General features: G+C 34.3%; 1 protein-coding gene across 4 annotated transcripts in view; it reads right to left on the bottom strand.

The window, feature by feature from the left end:
* Positions 1-13,782, bottom strand: part of NAV3 (neuron navigator 3) — a 253,829-nt gene that overhangs the window by 135,870 nt on the left and 104,177 nt on the right. For all 4 annotated transcript variants that reach the window (XM_042890140.1, XM_042890143.1, XM_042890144.1 and 1 more), the window contains one exon: positions 9,997-10,171. In XM_042890140.1, the coding sequence (XP_042746074.1) occupies positions 9,997-10,171 (175 nt within the window). The remainder of the gene's footprint in view (positions 1-9,996; positions 10,172-13,782) is intronic.

Here is a 13,782-nt window from a genome sequence, read left to right as displayed (position 1 = left end):
ACTGGCAAAATAAAAGGGTTTAAGAAATGGTCCTGAAAGATGCAGGCAATCTAGGAAGTCCACATCAGTCACAATACTAAATACTAATTATTAAATGTAATTCTGCTGAAAGTGAAGAGAAATACTCAACTAAAATGGGGACATAGGAAAAAAGATGAAGTGGGAAGACAAGTGACTGATAGATACTGGACTAAACTGCCAGAAGATGTTTCTGCTGAACAAATAGCATCGTATACCAGGAAAGAAGAAGCTCCTTGAAAGAGTATATAACATGTAAAGTTGAAGGATACAACTTGTAAAAACCTAGATAGTAAGTACCAAGCAAGCTGATTCAAATAAAATATTTTAATTGCCTTCTAAAAAAGGTAACAGTGTCAGCCAGCATATCACCTATTTTCCATTAACAGTCTTTTGAAAGATCAAAAGGATCACATTACATCCCTCTGTCACAACTGTGTAGCCATTTTCCTGTGATGTTGAGGTGTACGATGGCTTTAAAATGACAGTTATGTGATCTGTTAAAGATAGAAAGAAAACCAAAGGGAGGCCGTAGTATATAATCAAAGTTCTACCTTACTGGCATACTTGAATTTTAGATGCTGTTGATCTTATAAAGTATATTTGTATCTCACTAGGGTGACTGCACTCCAGCTCCCGAGATTTTTTTTATTAGAACGATTCCTCAATTAAAAATGAAACAAAAAATAATCAGCAAAAAAATACTAGTTAAAAATGAACAGAAAATGTTCCTTAGAAGATCTTGATTGTGCTGTAGTCAATGTTAACTCTCTCTCTTGCTTTCAGACTACTTGACTGTACACTTCTCATCGTTCTGGCTGGTAGATAGCACAAGATACAACAATCTAAGGTTCACCTGATTCCAAATCCCAAGCCTGCCACATGCTCCACAGTGTTCTCCAAACAGTCTGGGCAGTGAAAGTATGCCCCATTCCTCAAAAGAGCAGACTAGGAAGACTGAGGAAAAAAACATCAAACTCACTTTTCAAAGAACAGTGTATTTCTGACATTTTTTGTGCTATTTTAGCCCCAACTCTGGTGAAATAATGTTTATAAATATTAGAAGGTCGCTCTGAAAGTAGTGCCTCCTATTTATTTCTATGGAAACTATAGCAGATACAAATAGCAAAAGAACAGTTGTTGACAGAGGAAGTTCTCAGTCACGCTATTTTTTCCAAAATACTGACCACTGTTAGCTCTCCATTTTTGCCAGTGATGAGCAAAAGCCTGTATGCTGTGCTAATGAAAAACTGCACGGCCATACAGAATGTCCTTGTCTTTCACATCCCTGCCACCACTACTGAAATGTGCCACCTACTGCTTCATTTTGCTCACCATCCACTGTTTGGTTCCCATGAACAACATCAGTGAAAGTCAATGGGTGCCATTTTTTCCACACAGAGGAATTCAGTTTCGCACTTTTGCTTCATACACACTTCCATGTCAGACACCATTTTGTCAGACTGCCCCTCTGGTGCCATCTGTCACACGGCAGCAAAATGTAACAAAGTATTGCTGTGAATGTTCAACCTCTACTATCATACCACCACCATCTGCATTTGACAGCATGGACTAACATAATGAAATACTGTCTTACTCCAAATGCAGTGCCTTCTATCTATGTGCTACATATATGCTTTTAAATCTTACATAAGCATGTGTATTTCATATATTTATATCATAGAGATACATACATATGATAGAGAAACATTTATTTTTTCATTTACAGGAGGAAATGTCTATCGGTGTTGGAGCAGTGTCCCCCAAGGGGCCATCTTGGGATTGATACTCTTCAACATCTTTATCAATGACATACACAGTAGGATCAAGTGCACCCTCAGTGACCTTGCTGATTACTCCAAGCTCATTGGTGCTTTTGACACATTAGAAGGAAGGGATGCCATCCAGAGGGACTTGTACAGGCTTGAGAAGTTGGCTCATAAGAACCTAATCATGTTTGAAAAGGCCAAGTGCAAGGTGTTGCAGTTGGGTCAAGGCAATTCCAGATAGGTCTATACACTGAGAGAAGAACTAATTGAGAGCAGCTCTAGGGAGAAGGATATGGGGGATTCTAGTGGAAAATAAGTTGGAAGCCAGAAATATGGTCAAATGTGTTCAAGACCAGGTTGGATGGGGCCCCAGCCAGCCTGATCGAGTGGGTGGCAGCCCTGCCCACAGCAGGGGGGGTTGAAACTATACGGTTTTTAAAGTCACTTCCAACGCAAAGAACATGTTAACACATGTTAATAAGTATGCCCAACTGTAAATATACAATAGACAAGAAAGAAGCAGATGGCTTATGTTCAGATATGTTAACTTAGTTTAACTTGTGCAATATCAAAAGAAACCAGTCAGCTTGATATAGTGTTGCCAACCCTGCCCACGGCAGGGGGCTCGAAATGGATGATCTTTATGGTCCCTTCAAATCTAAGCCATTCTATGATCTGTTTTGTATTAACTAGATATCTTTCCCTTCTGCTTTAACTTCTACAATCTTATACAGGAAAGATATCTGCATCTGATTCAGGCTTGGAAACAGAAGCAAAACTGCTTTCTCAATGTTTTCATGTTCATAGTTCATAACCCAAAAACTCAGATAACTCAGTTGTCCATCTACATTTATGTTCTCAGTCAGAACTAGTCCTCTACCACAGCGACTATATCTTTCCCACCCTGGTCCTAGTATTTGTACTACTGTCATTCAGTGAAAGAATGTGAAATCACACTGTTAAAAAAAACAAGAAGGATGACAACTTAGTCAAAACATGCAACATAATGTGTTTAGTTGACATGTAACTCACTTCTAGCAATACAATCTTCTAAAAACCACTAATTTTTCTGAACAAATCAAGCAACACTGTGCTACCAGAACTGAGAATGTATTCTTAGGGATAATTTTATCTTTTATGACCCTATCTTTGTGCCATTTTTGATCTTGAACAAGAATACACCAGATGACCTACACAGAAATGTATGCCATTACTAAGACTGCAACAAAGTTTTCTCCAAAAGGGAATGAGAAAGAGGATGCCAAAAAGTCTGAGGCTGTCACTCTCTGAAATCTAAAATAATTGTCTTTGGAACATTTTCACAGATTTAAAAAAAAAAAAAATCATATTCATCAATGCATCCTATAGAATGGTTGGGGTTGATATAAACCTCCATTAATCCATTAAATAACACCATCTACACTTCTCATTAATTTTTTGGGGGGAGTTTTTTTGGTCAGTGAAGAGAGAAACTCATCATATCCATAGCTGCTGCAAAGAGTACAGTTCTCTTATTAACTGATATCTGCCAAACAATACCTAGAATATCATTTCACATTCACAGAACTGTCTGTGAAAATATTTAGAGATAAAAATGGATAAAAGAACTGACTGTAGCAGAAAGAAATAGCAGTACAAACATAAAACTGTGACTAGAAGGAATACATGAATACAAGTGAAAGATCAAGTCATACCCTGCCAGCAAGGAATTTATTGAGGAATAAATAAAAATAAAAAAATTTTGCTTCAGAATAGATAATAAAATAAACTATAGGACAAAAGAAAGAATGAAGACCATAATAAATCACTATGGCTCCCACTGAATGCTATATTTATTCAAGTTATATTTGCCATTTACACAAATGTTTGCAAGCCATCTGAATTAAACAGATGCCAGATCTGGAAAAGGAAAAAGATTCATGGACAAAACTTCAGCAGAATTTATTTTCAGAGAATCAGAACAAAGAATGAATCTGTACATATAGAGAGGGCAGAGCAGGAAATAATATCTGTAAAGAAAATAACTGTATTCTAAGGTTACTTCAAAAGGAAATATAGAAAAGGATGGATCCTGACATTAAAAAGATAAATGGAAGAAATCCCATTAAGAGCTACAGAAAAATTATGGCTGAAGTACATCAAAATGGAAATACAAAAAGTAACGAGTGATGAGAAGCAAAGGAGAAAAGCAAGACCATGAAAGTATCTGAGGCAGACAAAATGAAAATCATCACTAAAGTGAATTAAAACATTCTTTTGAAAACTGCAAGGACAAGAAGAAAGGATGACAGTTTCATCTTGAAGTGCAGACAAAACAAGAGAAGTATCCTCCTTGAGCAGGTGGCAGAGGTAATCTAACAGGAGAAATCAACTATATATCATTATATGCAGATGCATGATAAATAACATAACTAACAAAGGACAAGATTTTCAGGAACCAGTCCAAAGAATTATGTAGGAAAGTGAAACATATCAGCAGTTTCTGAGAGGTCAATAGCAAAAAGATTAAATAAGAGATGAAACGTTTAAGGAAATCTGAAAAGCTATTACAAGGATCTAAAATGTTTTATAATTTACGCTTTTGTATTTCCTCTCTAGTATGTGGTATATTACAGCTATAAAAGAGACTATTTCTTTTGGAAATTGAAACTCCTCTTCAAAAGAAATTTTCTTTCCTTATGTTAAGCTTTAACATTGCTTATCTTAGACAGCATGGACTACAGGGAAGAAATCTATGAAAAATATATTGTTGCTATTGCACTGACTGCCGTTTACAATGAAGGTTACAAGAAAGGAACATCTTTTGCAATTATCAAACAGCAATCCTTTTCAGCACAGTAATTTCTAAGTTGTTCAAATGCAACTATGTATTATGAAACTAGAAATAATGCTCATGCTTTGCCTGTTGTTTTGAAATATTCATTTTGTTAAAAAAACAAAACTTGCTACTGAAACTGTGACAGAAATATTAATATTTAGGACACAGTGATGGTGTATTTTTTATGTGCTTCTCTGTCATTATGTCATGGATAAATCCTAGAGAATTCCCAACACTGTAATAATCTCTAGCATCCTTGTGAGAGTTATGTAAATGTGTAAATTAATTTGATACTTGTGTGATACTTGTGCAAAAAAAATGGAGTGTGCAAGAAGATTAACTGGTAAACTATAAACAAGAACAAATCTCTGATTTATGCAATCCCACGTTGTTACTTATAATCTATTTGCTTAGGTACACAGTTAACTGATATAACTGGTATGCAGATACACCACATATTTTAGTTACTTGGGCTACAAGAAGGATGAACTTCATGCCCTGGTCTGTTAAGGCATCAAAATTTCCTTTCATTGGCAACTGTAAGGACTGTTATGATAGTATCTTTAAGGAGCAGAAAGAAATGGGGCAAAAGCTGACTCTTAAAGGAAGCTCAATTAAAGTAAAATGAAATCTCAAAGGTCCATTTGAAAGTCAGTTGCCACACATCACTTTGCAATCACATTAGGTAATGCAGATCATTGTGCATTATCTCCCAGACAAATAAAAATACATCAGATATGGCTAATAGTTTGCTCATTCAGATATCTACTGGAAAAAATAAAATAATAAACCATTTTCTAATTTGTCTTCTTCTTTTAAACAGTGATTATATAGTGAAAAAAGCGGGAGCAGCATACCTGGCTATCTTCATTAAAACAAAATGATCAGTAATGGCAAGAGCTAAGACAGGGAAGAGATGTAGTTCATCTCTTTGCTTTTCATTAACCAAGACACGTGACTTTCATTTTTTAGCCTATGTTGGTGTGATGCACTTGGTGCAGACTATTAAGGCTATATTTTAAACCTCAAGAACACTGAAACAAAGGCCTTTTTCTAAATTGCCAGTGGTGGAACCAAGATTGGCATATGGATCGCCAGTATTCAGGCATGGATCTATTTAAACACATAATCATAACCACTGCATTTGCATTACTGTGTTTCACACAGCACAAGCTGTGTGTTCAATAAGCTTCATTTTTTCCCTAATACATCTAAGAAGTAGGCAACATGAAACCGAGTTCATTACACTAGTTATATATGCAACTGCCTGTAGAAATCAGCTACCTAACTTTGTTTATGCACTTAGGAAAACCAGGGTGCTCTTTTAATATAACAAATTTAACAAAATCCATCTGGACCTCAAGCTGTGCTCATCATTCCTGTACGTGATAAAATAGTTTGTCCGTCTTCTGGAATTTTGCTGACAGCTTACTGAAACCAGTTACTGCCTAATCCATAAATGAGACAGAACTTCTTTCATCCACATGTGTTTTCTCTTAGTATCTGGGTGGTTGAAAGATCATCACTGCAGAAAGTTTAGATGTATTGCTGTGATAATGGAATCCACCAGCAAAGTGAAGCATAAAAATATAATGTAACCATTGTTGTCATGTATCTGTACTGACAGATATAAATAAGGCCACCAGCACTGTATTTTTTAACCAAATCTCTAAGCAGCAATGCAGTCATAACTAAACAGTGAAGTGTCTATCCCAGATTTTGAAATATTCAATTCCCAGTTAGTCACAAAAGAACGTAGGAAATTTTAGGATGAAAAGAAATCAGAAATCCCATCTACAACTGTTCTCTTTCTTGAATTACCATTTGTTGTTTACCACAGACTTTTCCATTAATTGCTAAATGATTTTAAGAGATTTTATACTTAGTGGTACAAAGTTACAATCTACCATAAGTAAAGCATATTCTTTGAAATGAAATTCCACTTACCATAAATCAGCTTCCTTTGTTCTTTTTATATTTACTTCATTATTTGGTTATCCTCACTAGAATTACATAGGACAATGATACCCTTCCACATTCAGAGTCTTGCTCCCCTTCTGTGTATACAGTTTTCAAAATTTTGAGTTTGGTTAGGCATAGTTTACAAATGGCTAAGGATGCTGAAATATTGCCACACTGATCAACTGTAGATACCTTTGTTAGAGCCTGCCACAGAAAAGTTTGCATGGAAAACCATCTAGCCCAAATTAACTGCAATTATAAAGAAATATTTTCAAAGACTTAAATTGCAACTTGAAATGTGATTGAACACCGAACTCTAAAAAAAAAAAGTCTGTAAAATGCATCTACCTTTGTCAGTGTATGTATTTTGGTTTTGTTTATTTGTGTACATACAGATACACACCAAACACACTGCAGTGTATATAATCCTTTCAAAAAGACCTCATCCATCTAACACGGTAGGACTATGGGATTTTACAGCTAAAACAAAAAGAGGCAGCACCTAAAGTTTGCTTTATTGCCATCTACCCACAGGTGCAAGTAGGTACTTTTCTAAGGGTACATTCAGAATTGCAACAGACTTAGTAAAGAGTCGCTGCTCAATTATAAATCAGTAGCAATAAATTGTCTTAAAGATTACTATAAACCATCAGTTCATAAAGACTTTTAGTTCCTGCTCTGTTAATCAGTCATAGAATAGTAGAATATTTTGATTTGGAAGGGACATTTGAAGATCTTCTAGTTCCCTCTGTAATCAATGTTGAGACACAAATGCCATGAAAGAAATTATATCACAGAACTGAATCTTGGGAGTCATGTAAGCTACTTGTCCATATTTGAGACAGCAAAATGTAGGCAAGAGGCACGATTAACACCATCACAGGAGTTCTATTCGTTTCATATTTTGACTTCCTTCTAAATAGAATCTTCTTATTCATTTCTATCTCAAAACTAAAAAGTTTTTTAGCAAAAATGGCTTTTCTGATTGAAAAAAGAACGAGTTAAATAAGATGACTGTTAAGAAAGGAAGAGCTGCTAAGTCCCCCACAGACAGTTCAAATTAACAGATCTATACATCTGTGGAAATCATATTTTCCAAATGCAGTAGAGGTGGACATGTTACTCTATACTAATTTCCTAGTATTACTTCAATGACAAATGAAAAAAAAAATCTTTTTGTCCTCTTCTTTGTTTTGCTAGCAGCTCAGAATACTAGAAACATTCATTCACAATAGAAGGTAAGAATTTTTCAAATATAGACAACTTTCACAAAGAAGGATCTTTACCTTTACAGCCCTTATGGATAAATATGGGGATAGAGAAAATCGTGTTCAGTCAGTACAGAAGTTTGCAGTGAGAAATACTCAAAATATGTATACGTAAAAGCAAGCATAAATTCTTGCTTTTAGTTTACAGGTAGGGAGTAAGACATTATTAATCTTGGTGTACTTTTTTACAAAGAAAAAAAGTAGTTGAAATATAAATAGCTGTAAATAACGTGTACAGGCATTAAAGCAGGAAGTCTAATACGCATTGATGAAAGTAGAAATTGTTAAAACAGCTTTAGATGTCACTTAATGAAGTCATGAAAGCTGAGATTCTGGATGCAGAAAGACTGCCTTCCTTCTAAACGATGTATGTTTAAAGTTAGCAAAGGAGAAGAGCAGAAATAGGCACTGAAGGTCTTGCAAAATTATAATGAAAGGAAAGCTTTATATAAATTCATCCCCTCAGTGCTGATCATTTCTGAGCAGACAAAGAACTAGTGTTTAAGTTGTCTTCCAAATGATAACAACTGCTTTTCTCCAAGTTTTTTGGACAAACAGAATTCTTTACAATAGCGGTGATGCATAAAGGAACATCATAGCTAGTTTTAATTTAAAAAACTCCATGGCTGAACTAGAAAAGCAGGAGATGTTTCAGTTTTACTAAACTGTAAACAAATCCCAAAAATCGGAAGTATCTGCATACAGCTAACTAAGTCCTTAACTCTATTGATCAAAGCAGTGAATACTTCTACGCCTCTATTCTAAATATCTTTGTTATAATAGAAAAATAACAACTTTTTGAATAACAAGATATTATTTCCTCCTATGCAGTTATTAAACACCCTACAGACAGCAAAAAAATCAACTTGTGAAAATGTTCAGAGTCTTCCAGAATGATGCCATAATTCCTTAGATTATATGCTAATAAAAAACTTCACAGAAAACGAAAGCATTCAAAGAGATGAATTTTTGGAAGTGGGAAAAAAATGCATTCCACATTCTAAAGTCTAAGGCAGTGCAAGTGGATCCTAATTTTTGCATCAAATGAGATACTAAAATTGTCACTGGCAATGTTCTCCTAGATTTATTTTTGCAACATTCTCAGTCTCAAGGCAAAGTTTTCTATTATTTTGGGGTGCAAAAGGTTTTTTTCAACTGAAGAATAAGTTTTATAAACATGAAAGAGTATCTTAGGTGCAAATCGGACTCAGGAACCAAAATTTAACTACTGCACTCTCATATTTTAATCATTGATTTATCATATTCTAGACGTTCATGAAGCACACAAAATCTTTCAAATGAGAAAATTACTGAAACAAGTATTAAAGCCATCAGACCAACATTAAAGCTTTTCATTAACAATTCACTTATACTCTTATTTGTGAATAGCTTTTTTTCCTTCCTCAGTACAGCATAACTTGCTAATACTTTTGATTTAAATAGATACTTGTTTAAAGCTGATTCTTTTGCCATGGCCAGTAGGAAACCACCTTCTCCAAATATCTGTACAGCTTCAATCTGAGAGGAACATAATTCAACTATTTAAGATGCCACTGAATTTTTTGCCTTCCTAACTAAATCTTAATTTGACCCCTGAAAAGAAGAAAATGGATTAAGATAATTTTTTTTTCCCTTCTCTTTTACCATTTCAAAAGCCATTCAAACAGAATTAGGTACTCAAAAACAGAATGCATGGGAACAAAAAGAGTTAAGAACAAATTGAACTATCAGTTGTGCCTTTTCCCTGTGCATTTTGCTAAGCATTTGAGATAACTCATTTAGATGTGCAACTAGGCATAAGAGGAAAACATGAGTGTGTACTAACAATCTCTTACGGTGTAAAGTACTGCTGAATCAAAGTGTAAAAAAATGCCTTAAAATTAACTAGAATTTGAACTAAATTTAATTTAACTGGAGAGATTATCACTCTACCTTTATTATAAGAAATACAAGCTTAATACCAAACACAAAATAAATATTGTGTTCCTACATATATACAATAATAATAATAAATAAGCAATAAATAAACAAACAAACAAATAAATAAATAAATGAAATACAAGTCTCTTGTAAGGGATCTATTTTTCCACAAAAACTTCTCCTTTTTGAACACACAAAATAAATTGCTTTTACTTATAAGGAAATTAATTTTTTAACCTACCTCGACTGCATATCTTGTGTTTTGGACTGGCTGATTTCTGCTGGAGATGAAGGTACTTGCTGTTGTAGCTCCACCAAAGACTGGTAGTACTGTTGCTGATGATGTTGCTGCTGTTTGTATCGAGACAAACTGAAAAACAGGCCTAAAATGGCTTTCAAATTTCCATTCCTTATTTCTATATTAAAAAGAAAAAAAGAAAAAGAAGTGAAAACACAGTGGTTTTAGACTTTCAGTTCTGAAGAAGTTTTACACTCTAACATCCATGTAAACAAACCTATACATATTTATACTCTTCTGCATTTCTCCCTGCTATGAGAGACATGCCAGGTGCCATAGATACTTTATTGTTTGTCTTTGCTTATTTATGTGCTGTTGTTGCAAGAAGCACATCTCTTTAATGTCCTCGTGATGAAACACATGTGCATGGTCATAAAGAAGAGTAAAGCTAACATTAAGCAATATATATATATTTGAAAATAAATACAGTACACAGCCTCAACTCAGTACAAGGATTCTTGGGAAGCAGAGAAGCTAGAACAGCTAGTGAAAAATCTCTGTTCTTCTGGCTTTAGGTAAACATCCCTTCTAAGTAGTGGCTTTACATTTCTCTTATGGCTTCTTGGGCAAATCTTTGTCCAGCACCAGTAAACAATGACTTCTAAAAAAAGTGGAAAGAGGAGATGTCTGCAATCTAGTGGATGAGTGCATATGCATTCACAAGAATTAGGAAGGAACACAAGAGAAGGAGATTAATGGAAAATACCAATGAAAAGAGGTGACCGTAAGATTTGTGATTATATCTTTGAACTTTCCAGTAACATCATTTTCTAGTTTCCTATTCCATGCTGCTTGTACTGATTAACAAACACTTCAAAAATACAGCTTTCACTTGTGGCTAAAATAGCTTTCCATATGAAATTTTGTCTCTAGGTAGAATCCTTAAGTCTCCCATTCCTTTCTCTTTGTCTTTGCACAGCCTGAGATGAAGGTTTTAAAAGGCTAATGTTATTCTTTGCTCATAAAGGATCTCCATGTCAAAAAGAAGCCTCAGGGGGCCTTAATGAAATTATCTGCAGCACTTAGGTCTGTTCATAACTTCATTATTAATTTTCTTTGGCACTGGGCTTCTTGTGTAAGGTTTTCATTAGGCCGATAGCCTTGTAACCTAACATGTAACATTTCAATCTTTCTGTCTTTCCTGCAAATACAGAGACTGAGTTTTCTGTACTACACAGCCTTTCCTTATAAATGCTTAATACAGCTTATAAACAAACACTACAATATTAATGTTCTTTAAATCATATTAATTTCCTTTCCACAGGTGAAATGCTGGTGCATACGTGAACAGGCCATCAAACACTACAGCACTTATGCTCTCACTCCGTTCAGCAAGAGCAAACAATTCTGAACACCCCAATGTACTTTGCAAAGTGGAAATTTGTTCTATGTATCTATACTTGCTCTTGTTCCCTATGAAGATGCAGTAGGATCACTGATTCCTCATGAGATATCAGCAACATGCAGAACTTTCTCTGTATTAGCAAGCTGTTTAGGAATAATGACTTCTGTAGTTATACTGCTGTCAAGGAAGATCAAGAAAGCTTTTATTTAACATTATCTTAAAAAAAAAGAAAAAAAAAAAGAAAAAAAAAAAAAGACAAACCAAAACATGTAAATACCATTGTTCAAGCTTCTCCAGTTGTATCCCAGATATTATTTATTCTTGTCATATTGCATCATGTAGTTCTCAGGAAAATAATCCTTTCTTCATTAATTCACATCCATATATTTTTATCTTATAATTTCACCTTTTTGTGTGTGTGTGTTAAACCATATGTTTAACTGCTTGTAAATGAGAATGTGAACAATGTTGTACTTATTCCCTGCTTTTAGACCAGGTACAGTTGGAAGATTTCTCTTAAAGCATGAACTTACAGAAAATTATCAAAGGTACTAAATATAATACAGGGAAGAGGATATAATATAATAATGCATTATAAAATATAATGCAGGAAAGAGGAGAGGAACTACTTTTCTTCATTAAAACTGGTTTATTATTTATCACTTGGATTCTCCAGTACAGATTTTGCTCTCAAGGTTTAAAAAACAACTTTTGTTCAAGAATTCCCTGCTCAAGCATCTAAATGAGGTGGGAAATCGGTTTCAAATCTTTAATCTTTGTTAAGGTCATAGTTTTCTGTTTGGGAAACTGAAAAATGCATTAATACAAATCTCAACAGTAGTAAGACATTTACTAAAGCCTATTAGAAGAAGCAGCCATATCAGTTTGTGAACTTCATGGATTTTAAACATAAATGTGATGAAAAAAACCACTATGAAGATAACCTGATAACTTACTGAAAAACAACATAGCAGTTTTTCTCAATTCCTTCTTCTCAAGGAAATTGCAATGTTCAAAATAATACATGTTAAAAATGGTACATTTAAGGGAGGCATGTTACTGCAAAATGATACAGAAACATCAAAGATATTAGAAGATGTACTCCAGAGTCAATATTGACCGACAAACAGCAAAATTAGTTTGAACATTACTTCAGAATTCAAGGAATGCAGTGTTAAAATTCTGTCTCAATACAAGTTTTTAAAAATAGTCTTTGCATTTAAAACTGCATTAGATTATTACTTTTAGTAGTATTTGTACTTAATGCCAACCGGTTGAATCCTACATCTTTCTACAAGTGATTTTCCAAAGCAAAACAAAGGTTTGTATAAAGGCATGTATTACAGAATGCACTCTGATTTTGATTTAATGAAGTACAGAGAAAAAGAATGTTGTTTTGTGCCATGCTATGAAACAATGAAGAGTATTGTTGTGAAATAAATTCATGCGATTCATACATTTGATTCTTATTTTGTATGCAAGTAAAAATAAGCTTCCCTGAAAAAATGAGTTCTAAATGACTTTCTGGGCAGCCTGGTCTAGTATTAAAAGTGGAGGTTGGTGGCCCTACATGTGGCAGGGAGGTTGAAGATTTGTGATCCTTGAAGTCCCTTCCAATCCTAGCCATTCTGTGATTCTGTGACTTTGGGATGATTGGCAGCATGTAAATATTCAGTATTCTAACACATCAACATATCTTCATTATATACAAAGGTTCCTTTTTATCAGTTAAGGAGTTTTCCATAATTAAATTATTATAGAGAAAAGACAGAACATATCATGGCTGTGCTATGCTTCCACCAGAGGTACTAGGAAAGGTGGGGATGGTAGACGATAACAATGTTAATTTTAAAATCAAGCACTAGCTAGCATTCAAAATTTTTCTTCACATTATCTTGTAAAAATAAATGGAAATTGGCATCTCTTAAAAAAAGAATGCCTCCTTTCCCTTAGTTTTGCCACATGCAAAATAAATACATAGCATTGTGACTTGATAATACCTATTGGCTTCAGCTGCCACAGAATTCAAAGGGACTTCTATGGTGCTCAGAACCCTGCAGAACTGTTTAATCCCTTACAAGACAAATGTTTGCATACATTTTATTACGCTACAAAATAAAATAACCGTTTGAGTTAATTCTGCATTAATTTAGCAAATATTACACGTTAAGACAATTGGTACTTGACTTGATATATTGATTACTCATAACTGCATCAGGCACTAACTTGATTAAAACAGTAAAAAGAGCTATAATATAAGCAGCAAGACTGTTCTCTCTTTCATGTAATACAGCACATCACTGTTATGCAATACATTTCAGATGCATCCAGACAATACTGAGTATAAAGGCTCTTAAACAGTCTTCCCTGGGTTTATTTATCTG

The sequence above is a fragment of the Lagopus leucura genome, unplaced genomic scaffold (assembly GCF_019238085.1).
Source record: "Lagopus leucura isolate 7727_CA_CO unplaced genomic scaffold, USGS_WTPT01 Super-Scaffold_100159, whole genome shotgun sequence".
Classification (NCBI taxonomy): domain Eukaryota; kingdom Metazoa; phylum Chordata; class Aves; order Galliformes; family Phasianidae; genus Lagopus; species Lagopus leucura.
This window is presented reverse-complemented; position numbering and strand designations above follow the sequence as displayed.